Here is a 15,191-nt window from a genome sequence, read left to right on the forward strand (position 1 = left end):
GGGAATTGGGACAAGCCTTCGCGCAGTTCTATGACGCAACTTCCTTTCAAATGCATGCTTCGAAGGATGCAGACCGTGAATTGAGACAGCCCCAGGCAAGCTCAGGAGGGAGAGGGAGAGTCAAAGAGGCCCTAATCTAAAATGTAACCACCTGATGTTGCTGTTTCTTCTTCAAAATCTCTAAATATTACACACTTACCCTTTAAGCCTATTAACAACTCAATGGTCAGAATGATTAAAGCTTATTCATCAGTGCAGGGGAAAAAATACCAGCTTTATGCATCCCTGGACACCCTTCAGCAGGAGAGACACACACTCTCTCACTCTCTCCCAGTGACAAGTATTTGAGTAGAATATTGGACAAAGCTTTTGACTATTCGGGAAAAAAAAAGTGATGTGTTTTCTTTTCGCGTTTGCATGTTTAATGGATGGGCCCCGCCGGGAGCTGCCTCCATGAATCAATTATTCAATCACTCGCTCGAACTCAAGCTCTCACAATCGAGGTTCTCTCGTTGAGACCGAAACTGTTAAAGCACGACGATGAGCTGCATCGCTGGAATTAAAATGTGCCAAAGAACAAGTGGCCCCGTAACAACGCTCAAGGACGAGTAGAGTCTGTATTCAAACCTTTCCTTTTCACTTTGTTTGCGTTTCGAACAATGTGTCCAAGCTGACAGGAGGATCAGCTTGGCGTGGAGTGGATCAAAACGATTTTTTTTTTCACACACATGTTGCCTAAACAAGCGTAAACTGCCACCCAACTCACTCCATATGTTGTGCATATGCCCTGGTCTAAATTTGCTCTTTGGCCTGCTCCCGGGCCCACCACCCAGGCAAGCCACCCGGAAGGTTTGTTTCTGTTTGGAAGTTTTAAGCGGGTTAGGTAAGGTTAGTGGGGTTTTACAAGGCATTTCCTCACTTTTTTGTAACATCTGCGTTTTATTAAAGTTACTGACCAGGATATTAAACACCCTGTCGTAAAAATTTGATTACAGCGTTGAGAAACCAACAAAACAAAAGCTGAAAACATATTCATATGGCATTTATTTCCGAATGAATCAGATGTGTCTTCGATGACAGGTTAATGAATACTTTGTGAGTGAACGTGACTGATTAAAGGCTTTACCTGGTGGCAGGCGACACGGGGAGACATTTCAGGCAAAACCTGAAAGAATGTTGGGTAAACTATGATTACAACCGAGGCTTTTGACAGGTGAAACGCATTTCATTTGTTAAAGAGCGATAAATCCCTACATCTTCACGGCGGCTGACTGCGGTTTGCACTGTCGCCTGCAGCATGAAGGTCCTGAATAAGATCCCTGTGTGGGAAGGAAGGGCCGATCTGTTTGGAGTTTGTGTGGATTCCCTCTTGGTTTTCCAGCCAGTAAAAACACATATTTGAGGGTTTGATATGCAAATGCAAGGAAGAAAATCTGGACCAGTCTGCAGGCGCAGTGCAGTATGGCTCTAATACAGGGAGAAAATTCACTGTAAATGACTGTAAATGCGTGGCACAGCAAGGGAATTCTACCTAAACCCACTTCAGCTGGATACGTCATCAATCACAGATGGATATTTAGTAACAACATCTTTAAAAAGACCTGACGATGAGCCTGAGAGTCACCGAAACTGCACATTTACTGCCCTCTATTGGTCATAATCCAGCTGCCATATTTGAATAGAAATGTTCGTAAGTAGAACAGGATATTAAAATAAATAGTTGCCCTGACATGTTCAATAGAATATCTGACAAAAGGAAAGGAGGAAAATCTGAAAATATCACCGCCAGCAGTTGGAAAACCTTCACGATTAAGTCGCAGAATCCTAGGCGATTTTGGTGTCACAAGACGAAAGACCCTGCCATTACAGTCCAGCCTCTCTGTCAGTCTGGGACCACCTCGATCATTCTGTTACTGGACCAGGAAGCCGGTGTAATGTCTCCTGAAAGACATCATACGCATGCTGAGCAGGTCATAGAGCCGCAGCTTCGCATCTTTGAAGTTTATTAGCGCTAATGTGCACCATTCATCTTCATATTGATACTGGCTGTGGAACTAATTGCTATTGGATGGCGTCCCTATCACTTCAAACGCTGCACAATTTTCTCATTTGTAAAAATCCCAGCGAAGTTTAACCCCAAGCCTACATCAGAACTTCTGGGCGGTTCATTGCATTCTAGCAATAAAGTGAAGTGTAACGACAAGGGATTAAATTGATTAAAACCATTAAGATCCAATCACGTGACAAAACAATTCCCTTAGTCAGTCGGTGTATGTTATTCTCATAGCACTTGTCTCAGACAGAAATCACTAAGTCCTTTGCAAAGAGGCAGAAGATGCAACAGGACTCATAATTGGACAATAAAATAACAACAGAATGAATGGGAAAGATTACACAAAAGTCTTTCAGCACAACAACTAGAACGGAAATGCAACATTCGGACCGTGTTGCACAATACTGCAGCTGCAGGGAAGCCAACTGCCAGCTCGCATCGAGTGGCCGGTCGTCGATCAGGGAGGGCAGGATGGACCAAGAGAGGGAACAATTCCAGAGGACAACCTTTCTCAGGCTGCAAGAGAGCGTCTGCAGACTGTTTCTCAACAGGACAATGACTGTAATTCAGCCTGAACAGCATCGGAATGGCTTACAGCAAAGAATGCTAATATCTTAAAGCGGCCAAGTAGAAGCCTCAATCTAATTAGGGTTCCGCGAAGAGATTTGGAAAGCGGCTGCTACGTAGCCAGACTGGAGCAGAGAATGGGCAAAAACTAAAACCCTTCCATGCACAAAACCCATTTCAGACCGAGAGCCTGAACAAATCTAAAAGCTTCACGGAAATCCATTGCGACTCACAGGAAACGGAAAGGTCAGCGCAGAGAGAAATGCTGCGGTCCCTTTGGGCATTTTCCCAAAGTCCAAACAGCTTCGTCCAACAGTTCGAGCTGCATCTGTGGAATTCCACTGCTGTTTAATGAGCGCAACGCAGTGGAGGGACTGATCATTTGGACTGAGGGAACATTGCATTCTACTAATCTTGACTCTCCTGAGAGGACAATCATTTACGACATTAAACGACAGTCAGTGTCACATTGGATTTAAAAAAAAAAGCTGTGCTCCGACATAATTATTTATGGGAAACACGTGCGGTTTGCAATCGATGTAAGTGAAGATACACAACAACACATGACACAGACACATATAAATCATGATTTATTGACAAAACAGACCATTGCAGGCACTTCAAAGGGCGACTACTGACGATCTTAACTTACAACTCCTTTGTAGCTAAACATTTATGCAACAGACTATAATGGACAATTTAGCAGTTGGACACATGACAGGGGTTAAAGCAAAACAAAGAAGTAATGGAATTAGCTTTTACTGAAAGCTCCGTTTCTGTATTCAATCCAATCAAAATGTTTTGGCTTCATGTGCATTTCTGATCCCCCCCCCCCAATTCTTTCAACAGAAAACTAACTAAAGCAACATCAAGCGGTGGATCGAGGACAACACATCGGTGCACGTTATGCAAAAGGAGTTTGTGTTTCCAAGTTTGCACACCAGACCTCCAAGGAGAAGATGTGACTCATTTTCCTCCGAAAAATCACTGCCCAGCAGTTGATCCTTTACGAATTCCATCCGAGAGTGGGAACTGAGATTTTGAACACTTGTCCAGTCACACGCCAGGACTTGGCAGGCACTCCTGGGACTGTGCGCCTTCTGGATGTGAACGATGCAACCGTGTGGTTGCATCGTTCACATCCATTTTCTTCTCTGAAAGTCATGATTGCAGCTGCAGCGAGTCACATTTCTGAAAATTGGCACGAAATTGGCCCGCAAATGATCCGCTCCTTCACCATTTTGTTTTTTCCCAGCATGGGCTGATGTGAAAACTACCACAGAAATAAATTGGTGGCGTAGAAAAGAAAAACCTGGAGGAAAAACCTGTGTTTTGCCTGAAGGACCTGAGCCACACATCTCTACTTCTGCTCCTCTAATCATTATAATCTCTGTGTTGGAAAAGAAATTCTCAGACTAAACCGACTTTAAAACATCTCGACTAGATGAGCTTCTAGTTTTTGACACACCATCCTTGTGACCATTTGTCATCTTGGTAAAGTGAATTCACTTTGTATCCCTCCACTAACCTCCTCATTATATTCCAGGCCCTCTGACTTGTGCCGAGTCTTTGTGCCGTTTCACTTTTTCTCCTCAGACGCTTCAGTCTCCCCGAGTCGGAGGACCCCCTCCAGGCGTTTGGCCCTAATGGGAGGCAGCTCATCGTATGTATCGAAACCCAACTCAGAGTCCTCCCGTGGCAGACGGAAGAGCAGCAGGTGGTTTTTCAGCACCTGGAAATGACCCAGAGAAAGTGTGAATGTGGCGAGAAGAGAAGCGTTACATTTTCATATCCAAGAGACCTCCGTTCTGCATTGTCAGAGTGTAAGGAAACTATAAAAGTGCCAAGATGTCTGTGTTTTTTTTTGTTTTTAAAAATGAATGCACACCTGGCCAGACAAGTGGCTGTTAATAATATTAGCTTAAAGTGAATATTCATCAACATAAAGATCTAATGGTTGAAATAAAAATAAAAAAACATGATGGTATGGGTCAGCAGTTCAGATGACTGGATAATTTAAAAGTTGATGGGTAAATTATTAAAATAAAGTAAAAGACAGGTTCTTTAAATGATGTGCAAGACAAAACATTAAAACAAACCATATAAAAAAAATTACAAACTTTTAGTTGAGCAACTAAACCAAACACATAATTAACTACATCGAGGAAAAAAGGAAAAGACAAAAAAAAAAAAAAGACTAAAATAAAGGGCAAAAGAGACTTGAAGACTTAAAGACTGTGGACAATAAGATGAAAAACAGGCTGGTTTGTTAGAGGAATGTGGACCCACTCTGGCAAAAACAACATGAAAGATTCCGTGAGAGGCGTGAAAACCTCTCACAGATGAAGTGCAGTACCTCATTAGTCAGGAAGTAAATTTTCCTCAGCATACTTTGTCGAGCCGTTTCCACTTCCTGGAAGAGGACAAGATGACTTGAGATCAAACAGGACATTTACATGCTGTAAGTGGTCGTGTTCTTCTTGTACATGTTTAACTACACAGCTCGGCAATGGAGTAATAATAAAGCGACTAATTGTACATTAACCACAGTACTCATAAACCACAGTTTATAACTGCACAGAATAAACTACTGCTTTTTAACAATTAATCTCACGCACATGCGTCGACTTCATAGAGATTAATTTGCGTCTGACGAGTGCGTTTGGCTTGCAGACACTTTCGCACACCCAGGATATGAATTTATGGCCACAGACGTCGGGACTTCGCTAAACCGTTTCACATGTCTGCCTGAAGCTGCGACTGCAGCTAACTGAAGAAGCTACAAAGCACAACCTAAACTAGAAAACACAGTTAATTGAGTTGGGCCCTGGATTTGTTTTTCTAAGCCTGTGAGGAACACATTTAGCCACAGCAGGACACACAGGACTCCCAGTGGTGGGAAACGCCAGGGTGTTTTCTATTATCGTCTTCACGCCTCTAGCAGAGACTCTGTGTCTGTGTGTGTGTGTGTGTGTGTGTGTGTGTGTGTGTGTGTGTGTGTGTGTGTGTGTGTGTGTGTGTGCGTGTGTGTGTGTGTGTGTGTGTGTGTGAGAGAGAGAGAGAGTACAGTCTGTACCTGTGCTGCAGCGTCCTGAGAAAAGACGAAGGAGTTGACGTGGGACAAGGCGACCACGTACAACACGGGGCACCAGCGCTGCGTCAGGGTCCCCATTACCAAGGAGCGGAAGTAGAGGCGGAGAAGCGGCAGGGAGTCCTCAGGGGGAGACGTGAACCGCTCCATGGGGACAGAGAGCTTCACGCAGAGACACAGAGAGGCGATAAATGAATCCAGGCTACGTCAGAGGACGATGAAAATTGGCGCCGTCGCTGCCTTTACCTGCTCGCGGGTGACCCCCAGTGACCTCAGCAAGCCCACGTGCTCTCCAAACACAGCCAGCCTCATGGTGGCGCTATAGCGCCTCTGCAGCGGTAAGAGGACCCAGCAGCCAAAGAGCCGGTCCCCAAAGGACACAGCTTCGTACTGGGTGAGCAGGGCCGAGTAAAGGTCCTGGAAGGAGGCCAGACCCGGAGGAGGGACGTTCAGGTCCAGAGAGTCCAACCTGGATCCCCTGAAAACAGAAGATGTTTGAGTTCAACTGGGGAGTCAGACAAGCTAACAGCCATCTGAGGAGGATCGTTTGCAGACTGACCTGGTCAGCAGTCTGAACAGACCCCAGGTCAGTTTCTGAACGGGCCTCTCCAGGAACAGGTCGCTGGAACACAGGAAGACGCAGGACAGGCGGGCCAGCTTGGCGACAGGAGGGATCATCTGGGACAGGGCACAGTGTGCAAAATGTTACTCATGATGATGATAAAAGTGTATGGAAAAATGTTTTAACACAAACACATGAAATTATTTCAGTAATTATTTCAATTAAAATGTTTGAACAACAATACATTTGCTTTGTTTTTCTTCATTTGTTCTGAAGAAACTTTTTGTTTTCACAGTTGTTTAAGATTTCCGCTCGTGTGCAGCTTTTGTGTTCTAATGTGAATGTGAAAAACTGTTAGTCATTTTAAAAAGAAAGTTTTTCATTCTAAAACAAAAATACATTAAGCCGACTTTTATTTATGAGGAAGAGGGCAACGCTGGACAATGTTTCATTTGAAAAAAATATATGTTTTTAGGCTCATATTTATATAGTGTGGCTGATCTAAACGGCGTCTTTGACAGCTGATGTGTCCCCCTTTACCTTCAGGGCCTCCTCCCTCCAGACCTCCAGCAGCAGCAGCCACTGCAGGCAGTGGGTGGCCGCCTGCAGGGCGCCTGGCGGGAGCTCCTCCACCGCCAGCCCGCCGCCGTCGTACGCTCCCGCTCGCTCGTACAGGCTGATGAGCGGGAGGAAAGGCCAGTCGGACGGCACGGCGGGGCCGCTGAGCTCGGGGAGGAGGTGGGCGCCCACCCACGGGTTCCGGCCGAGCAGGGCGTCGCGCGACGGCAGGACCAGCGGCTCCAGGTGCGAGAGGTGGGCGAGGAAGCAGCCGCGGATGGAGGGCAGCTGGACGCAGGCTTCCCTCAGGAGGGCGCCGACGGTCTGGAGGGACGGGGACGAGCGCCGGCCGGTCTCCTCTCCCAGCTTGAGCTCCCCGAGCTCCACAGCCTCGGGCCCCCCGCTGTGGCCCTCGCTGGGGGGGAACAGAAGAAAAAAAAACTATGACATCTGCAAAGTGAAGAAGTGCTGAAGAAATGCAGTGGCGGAGCAAAAAAAAATCCATCTCTGCTATTTTCCATTTGAGCCTTTGAAGCTAAATACAGTGTCGCCCTTCCTTTCTGTACAGCTTTCTGTGCAGAGATTTAATTGCCCGCTGGTCGCAATTAAAATAGGAAATTAAATGAATCTATGCAACATCATCTTGGCAAAGAATGCGGGTGAAAAAAACACACAAAATGGAAATGAGTCATTGCTGAATCTGCTCCAAAAAAAGTGTTTTTTGAAGATAATGTAATTGGTGAGATTAGATTAGGCTGATCTTCTCTGTTTTTCAAGCGCGTCTATAATTGAATACTCTTCAAACGGAGCCACCATCTGCTCACAACAAATGGAGACACCGTGATGACACAGACTGTTTACAACAAACACAGACTCGCTGCAACTTACGCTATGAAGTCCCTGCTGAAGACGACGGTGGCTAACAGCTCATGCGCCAGGTGCTCGGCGCCGGGCAGCAACTGTGGCAGGAGAAGCAGTGCCACCTGGTGGTACAAGGAGGCCTGTTTTGCTATTCGGGGCTCGACAGGAACCTGTGATGAAGCAGAGAATTAAAATGATGCTTGATGATCAAGATGACGGCCCGGCCGTAACAAATTAAAAACCCAAAATTCACACAATGTACAAAAGATTAAACTGAAGATCATCTTTTGAGGTTTTACTGATATAGAATAAATCAAACAGGGCCATATACAGTATGCTTTGGTTTGTAGATCGAGCCCACCAGTTTGTGTGACAGCCGTAGCACCAGGTAGAGGAGGTGGTGCTCGTGGCGGAGCAGCCAGGCTCTGCTGAGCGAAAGGGAGGCCGTGGCCTGAGTGCAACCTTGTAGATAACCAATCACGTGCTCAGACAGCAGGAGACTGGCGAACTGAGCAGAAGGGCAGAGGAGGAAAACAGACCAGTCAAGATATTGCGTGAATTTCCCGTGTATGACCACTAGAGGGCAGTCAGACACCCCTCAGTGGTTTCCTGGACTGGGACAAAGCAGCGAATAATGGGAACTTTGCTGAGGGTTTTCTATCATTTGGCCTGTGTTATGTGATGAAATGACAGTGAAAAGTTACATAATTGTCTTAATGTAATTAATACATAATTTTAAAACGTAGATTACTTTCCAAACATGATAAATAACACTGCTGAACATTATTTCAACCCTTCCTGACGTCCTACCTTTCGGCTGAGACCTTTGTGGATGCTTGTGATGGTTTCCAGGAGGAGCCCGAGGCTGGTAAGAAGAGGGAAGGGAGAGCTGGGAGCCATCAGCCCTGGACGGTCTCTCCATCCTGGGCAGGCCAAACCAGGGAGACTGCCAGTGGTCTCTGAGGCCACGTGACACACCACAGAGGAAGACCTAGTGCAACAACAAACAACAAGAAATGTGAGAGATTTTTTTTTTTTTTTTTTTTGAAAGAACGATGGACATTTTGGAAAAAAGCTCAAGCAGACTGCTTCACACCTACTTTAGGTTTTTCATCAGATCTTGAACAACATGGTGGGACAGCAAAGGGAGCAGAAGGTCAGAGGTCAGCAGCTCCAGTTCCTGAAGCGTCTCCACCGGCTTGAAGCAGTTCTGAGGAGCAGCCGCATTGCATTTGTGTTACAATCAGGTTTCAACTCTTCTCTTTTGTTGCGTCATGGTCACCTGAATCAACGACTAGGCAGTAAAAAGTTCTCCGTGTCAAAACTAATAAGAGCCCTTCATTAAAGTTCGACTGAGAGTGATTTTTGCAGAATGCACATCAGGAAACCGCACCTGTCTGGAAAGCTGGTGGTAGTAAGCATGTAGGTAGGCCAGGTACGCTGGTATCAGAGCCAAGCTGCCCCCCCTCTGGACTGGGTTATCGAGGCTTCTCACGAAACCCTTCAGGTGAGCCAGCAGCGTCGCCTTCAACCCGCTGACGTGACCCCAGGACACTGGAGGAGGAGGGGGACAATCCTCTCCCTGAGAGCTGAGAGTGCGGCTCGTCAAATAAGCAGTCTGACGCTTCCGGCACCACAGACTTTCTGTAAAGCAATCCTCATGTGTACCTGACCATGCTGGTGTGCAGCTCCTGGTGGCAGCCAGCAGTGTTTGTCACCTGCGTGAGCAGAGACAAGACGGCCAGGATCCACTGGAGCCGGAGGGGCAGCAGAGCGTCCGGGGCATCCAGGGCTCTGGGGACCGACTGCAAGACGTTTGCTAAGCTTGGGTACAGGTCTCTGTGGGGGTAAACAAATAGTTTAGTTAAAGACAGAAATATTATTTAGTAAAAATACTGAAACTTCACAAACAGAGCAAGCACAATGCCTATCTTGTTTTGTTTTTTCAGTTTGTTTACACTTGTCTGTGCTAATGCATGCGTTTACCCACACAAACATTTCACAGGCCTGTCCGTAGCCGGCCGCCACAGCCCACAGCCTGTAGGCCTCAGTGGTGAGTCTGAGAGCCTCAGTCGGATCCAGCAGCAGCTCAGAGGGCTCAGCACTCAGCAGGTGGGCGAGACGCTCCCTCGCACCCACAGAGTTTAACTGAGGAGCAAATAATGACACATCCACCACATGGCACAATGACACAAACGGAATGCTGTGGTATCGTATGGATTCACTGTGCAAAACAACGCTCACCAGTCTGGCGCAGGCGTGTCTGCCGGTGGTCGCCACGACTCTCAGCAGCTTCATGGCGGCGGCCAGTGGGAGTCCGTAAACGGACTGAGGCGGAGTTGAGGAGGACGCAGCCCAAGAAGTGGGAAGGAACTCGGAGAGCAACACCTCCATCAAACGGGGACAGTCCAGTACCTGCGTGGAAAACACAGTCAGAGGCGGACGAGAGTTAGTCGATGTGCTACGAGGCGTGGCAGAGAAACCTGAGCACATCCTGTGTTGCGTATGTGTGGATGGAGTTTGGTTTAAGTCGCTACCTGGGTGGCAGAAGAGGAGGAGTGCCTACAGACTCGTGTCAGGATCTCCAAGACGTCCTGAACCACTGGGGGAGAAGGTCGCACCACCTCCAGAATGTAGCGCAGCCTTGGGAGAACTTTCATCCTCAACAAACCCTAAAACACAGACGAGAGGAGAATTTACAGATTTAGCCTTCACACTTCATTCATCCGGTGGAGGAAATCAATGAAACCTCTCGACTGAACCCTGCAAGCGCACCTTGACCACGTCCTGCCTCGCCACATCCTGGTCGTTCTTCTTCTCCTCCTTCTCCTGAGCCGTCTCTCTCATGTTCTCGGGGATCCCTTCGTCGTCCTCATCTTCCTCCTCCTGCACTGATGGCAGCAGTGGGAAGGTGGCCAAGCCCCGGAACCAGGAGAAGGTGAGGTCCAAACATTCCTGAGAATGACAAACGAGCGTTAGCCCAGCCAAGTGGCCAGTAGTGCTTTTAATGATGCATCATTGCTGTGAGCACAACTGCTTCATGACCTCATATTTTTTTTTAATACAAAAAAAAAATCTTTTTTGCATTTAAAAAAAAAGTTGTTGTTTTTTTTTAAATACAAAAGCAGCAAACCATTCACAAAGGCAGTGAATAAAAATATATGTATAGTGTGTGGTGCTGCGTGGGTGCCGGCAGTTTGTCTTACTTCATCCTCTGCGCACACAAGAAGTGCTTTAAGTGCATGCACCGCCTGAGACATCACTCCCTCCACGCTGTCGTCCAACGCAAAGCGCAACAGGAAGATCAGGCCGGCGTCCAGCAGAGTGCACACGACGCTGCCAGTCAAAACAGAGCCGTACCCTTCGCCACGAGCCTGCGGGGAGACAGATGAGGTTCAGATGAGCGTCTCTGACAGAGTGGCCGGCGATGCTGCGGGTGTTTTGATTGATCCCCTACCTTTGAGAGGATGTTGGCCAGAGTGCTGAGCGCGAGACTCCTCTGCTGGGTGAGCTGACTCCGGGACAGCAGGAAGAGCTCCTGCAGGGAGTAACCTGCCCGCTGATGAGACATCAACAAAATGAGCTGGTGAGGACGGCCGCAGCCATCGTGCAATTTCAAGTCGCTGAACTCTAAGGTGGCCATTTTTATGTTGATGTTTCTCCAGAAAGATGTTGCATTTTATGATTTTTAAGGTCCCAAGTTGTGTAAACTTCAAGTTTTGCAACTCTAACCTCAGGTTCTTCTCCGTGATGGTGCAGGCCAAGGTGGGTGGGCAGGTCCTCGGTTGGTGGAATCAAGGCCCCTGCAAAGTCGAACCGAGCCTGCATGGCCTATGAACAAGAACATAAAAGGTGCTGGCTCATCTCAGTTTAATTTGTTCGTCAGGCTTGAATGCAGAGGAAGACTGAAGAAAAAAATTAGGCTGAGTCGCAAAGACAAATCACTTCTCTTTGTTCTTGAACTGCCCGCCTACCTTCTTGGTTCCTTTTTTCCTTGGAGCGGGCAAATCCATCATCCACTTCAACTTCTCCGGCTCCACCACATTCATGTGGACCCATTCCTTCTTTGGGTTCACTGGCACATGTTCATCTGAATAAAAAACAAAACACAACAATGAAAAGTAAATGCAAGGTCAGTCTTCCATGATCCTTTGGAAAGAAATGCAATCAACACTAAGGGGTTGCTCCTTGAATTAATATGAGTAACTTAATTGCAGATCTGTGGTTTCTTTTGGCTCAGTGGAGCCTTTCTGACAATTACACAAAGTGTTGTTAGCATAACGTTTGGATTTTTTGCCATGCAGCAGAAGCAGCCTCCGCATAGTTATTCAATTAGGCGAATGGATGCTTTGATGGTGAGGAGAAAAGCAGGGAGATAAAAGCAGGACTGATGAAGGGGAGAGATGAGAAGCAGCCAGACTTGATGGTCGGCTTCATAATACAGGCCTGCTCCGATTTATTCTACCATCCCAGCAGCGAGGTTACAGTTTAAAAGAAGAAAAAAAACAGCGCTGCAGACATCAGCAAAAAAATTACAATGCAAAAAAAGGAGGACTGCTCTGAATTCACTGTACCAATCTCTGCAGGTGACGGTGGTGGTGGTTTTCCCTCCTTCGCTTCCTCTTCCATCTCTTCAACTTGGGGTCTCTGAGAGGGCACAGCGGCTTTGGGAGAGTCTGACTCTCTGCTCACGTTGTCGAGTGGAACGCCTTCCGTCCTGCTTTCGCCCTGAGGTGGTCTGGACGGGGAGGCAGACGAGTGGATGCTCTGGGCTTTGCGCGACCTAACAAACTCCACAAGTCTCGGATCTGGGATGTAGAAATAAAGGGGTTACATAAGCAGTGTTTCCTCACTAGCCTGGAGAACAAATGAGCACAGCTGATGTCAACATGCATATCTGGTATCATTAATACCATGCAGACAAACATCCCTCCACCATGACAAGTATTTAAAATGATTAGAAGTTAGAATGGCCTAACGCGTGAAAAATATTTTTGCAATATGCAAAGCAGAAACGGACAACAATCAGTTTCAAATGAAGATCAGCTTTAACTGACTTAATAACCTCAAGAGTCTTTGGGAAGGGGCAGTATTCAATCCTAACCAGGTCCATTCTGATCACAACAAGACACAAACATAACTGCCTACCCAGCTGGGATAAAAGCTTCTTCTGCTCTTCTAAAATCTCAGCCTGAGACATTTCCCGGAGTTTCGCCTGGTTCTCTTCGTGGATCCTCTTGGTCTCTCCTGCACTGTCTCGGACCTGAAGCCCCTGACCAGACAGCAGCCCAGGACCTGTGACGGCAAATAGAGGGACAGAGAATAATGTGAATAGAAGGAATCATAATTTAATACTAAAGGGGAGTCTTTCTGAATAATACAGCTCGAGCCTACTTACAATCATTTGCGGCAAAGGACTGATCTGTGTCCATGCTGGTTTCAGCCTTGGTTTCAGCTGGAGCAGCCCTGGGAGGATGGAGCGAAGATGTTTTTCCCCCAGTAGCATTCCGAGCAGCAAACTGACGCGCAAAGATACTCCTCTTTCCACCAGATGGCAACTGTTCCTGGTTCTGGAAGAACAAACTTAGAAAGCTGAGCTTACAGTGACTCACTCCAAATGACTGAAATGTTGCACAAATGATTGGCCAATGTTAGTTTACCTGGCAGCTGGTTTCTGAGCGGTGTAACACTCTAGGGAAAGCCACGCCTGTAAGTGTTGGTAGAGATATTGGAATAGAGCTGGTGTCTCGTTCCTTAAATAAAAAATGAAATGTGACAGGGTTGTTAGAAAAACAACCTAAGAACATCTGTTTATTATAAAACAAAAAAAAAAAAACATACAGGGAAATTGATTGTTAGATCCCATAACCAAAAAATTCTGTTGTATCTTTTTTTTTCTAGTCTAATCCTACAGAAAAAAACACGCACAACGATCCTGGAGAGAACTGCGCTGATGTGAGTGTCGTGGCTATCCAGCCTCTCCCCGGCATCCTCGTCTTCAAAAGTGACGCGGCCGGCTTTAAATCGAGATTTCTTTGGAGGAGCTGGTGTCAGGGATGGGAGCTCGTCCAGAAGATCTACAAGGAATGGCACAATTTTAACATCAATCACAAGCAAACAATTGGAAGGAGTCGAATTTGGAGACTTGCTTTTACCCTCTATGGTGACAACATCCCTCTGTTGTTCCTTATTCTCCCCGTTACATTCTCCTGCTCCTCCTCCTCCTCCTCCTCCTCCTCCTCCTCCTCCTCCTCCTCCACCCTCTCCTCTCCTCTTGTCAGGTCGCCGGATGACGTTGGCAGCTGCAGGGGCGCCAGAGGTCAGGAGCTGCTGCTGCTCTCTCAGGAGGTCCACCTCAGAGTCTGTGGGCTGAGGACGGCGCAACATCCCTCTGCAGGACATAAGAGAGGAATGAACAAATATCCAAAATTCATTAGCTTGTTCATTAGCTCAAAAACTATTTCAGTCTCTTTTTATTATTATTATTGTAAGTCAATTTATTACAAACCCAGTAACATTGCGTTTTTGTTATTTTCCTCATGAGTGAGCAATTTACATTCCACAATTCCATAGCAGGCAACCAAATAACAAGATAGTCACATAGTTCTGATGTTGGGTTATTCCCATTTGATTCAAGTTTACAAAACGCATGGTATGCCTCTCTCCTGCTTCTGATAACTAACTAGTGTTCGGAATTACAGAATTGAAAGACGTATTTCTTTTCGGTATATGCAACGTATTAATAACATACTGTATTAATCAAATATGACAGCGGCGTGCACTTGACTACATCGAAGTTCGACAACCGTTATTTAAATCTATCATTTTAGGTGGAACGAAGCGACGTAGTATGGCTAATCCCAATACTGGCTATCCGTAAAAATTGATCAAAATAAAGATCTTGAATGCGCATAAATGATAGAAATCTTACATTAGCAGTAGCAAGACGTTGCCTCTCCGTTTCACGTGCGTTCCCCAAGTTTACATCCGGTGTTCCTTCAACTCGTAAACATTACCTTAAAATCCCAAACTTTGACCTAATCACATTTAGACTATACCCAGTTCTACAACTGGCAACACACAAAGAGAGACAGAAAGACTATGTGATAAGAACAACGAACGGCAAGTGTATTTACTAACCTTCTGTTTAGGTCATTAAGTCCACGATACACGACAATCACAACACTGCACGGAAGGGTTTTGGTGTGACACCAAACTCGCCTTCAAAATAAAAGCTCTGCAATGGCTGGCGGCAGGGAGCTGATCAAGTAAGAAGCATGTTCCCCTTCCTTTTACCCTCGCGGAGCAAAAATTACACCGTCAAATTTGGATGACTACAACGCAGGTAACATCTGGATCCTACGTATACATTTTTCCCATTTTCGCTGCTGATTGATGCTCCATCCAGGGTGCAACCACATCCCGCGGTGTTCTTCCTGCCTCCTTCATCGATGTTCGGATGCGCGCACCGCCCCCTGGTCTGACTATTTCGTATAACG

The 15,191-nt window shown here is 46.5% G+C and overlaps 1 protein-coding gene across 2 annotated transcripts; it reads right to left on the reverse strand.

Moving 5' to 3' along the window:
- Positions 1-3,448: 3,448 nt before the first annotated feature.
- rpap1 (RNA polymerase II associated protein 1) lies at positions 3,449-14,972 on the reverse strand. Of its 2 annotated transcripts, XM_076017864.1 has the most exons (27): positions 14,833-14,972; positions 13,848-14,083; positions 13,621-13,769; positions 13,353-13,445; positions 13,091-13,256; positions 12,841-12,987; positions 12,267-12,500; positions 11,667-11,782; positions 11,425-11,523; positions 11,150-11,251; positions 10,899-11,066; positions 10,468-10,647; positions 10,230-10,364; positions 9,937-10,107; positions 9,683-9,840; positions 9,361-9,531; positions 9,086-9,281; positions 8,793-8,902; positions 8,503-8,683; positions 8,054-8,200; positions 7,720-7,862; positions 6,814-7,246; positions 6,271-6,389; positions 5,958-6,189; positions 5,697-5,873; positions 4,977-5,033; positions 3,449-4,352 (listed from the first exon to the last, which is right to left on the reverse strand). In XM_076017864.1, the coding sequence occupies exons 2-27, from the start codon at positions 14,077-14,079 to the stop codon at positions 4,200-4,202; spliced, it is 4,269 nt and encodes a 1,422-aa protein (XP_075873979.1). In that variant the 5' UTR covers positions 14,080-14,083; positions 14,833-14,972; the 3' UTR covers positions 3,449-4,199. The 2 variants fall into 2 exon arrangements, 1 of the variants encoding a protein (XP_075873979.1); XR_012926021.1 differs by lacking the exons at positions 13,353-13,445; positions 13,621-13,769; positions 13,848-14,083; positions 14,833-14,972 and having other exon boundaries at positions 3,449-3,720; positions 4,149-4,352; positions 13,091-13,263.
- Between the last annotated feature and the right edge of the window lie 219 nt (positions 14,973-15,191).

This window comes from Nelusetta ayraudi, unplaced genomic scaffold (genome assembly GCF_046127955.1).
Source record: "Nelusetta ayraudi isolate G7.1 ecotype Tasmania unplaced genomic scaffold, CSIRO-AGI_Nayr_v1 ptg000007l, whole genome shotgun sequence".
In the NCBI taxonomy this organism is placed as follows: domain Eukaryota; kingdom Metazoa; phylum Chordata; class Actinopteri; order Tetraodontiformes; family Monacanthidae; genus Nelusetta; species Nelusetta ayraudi.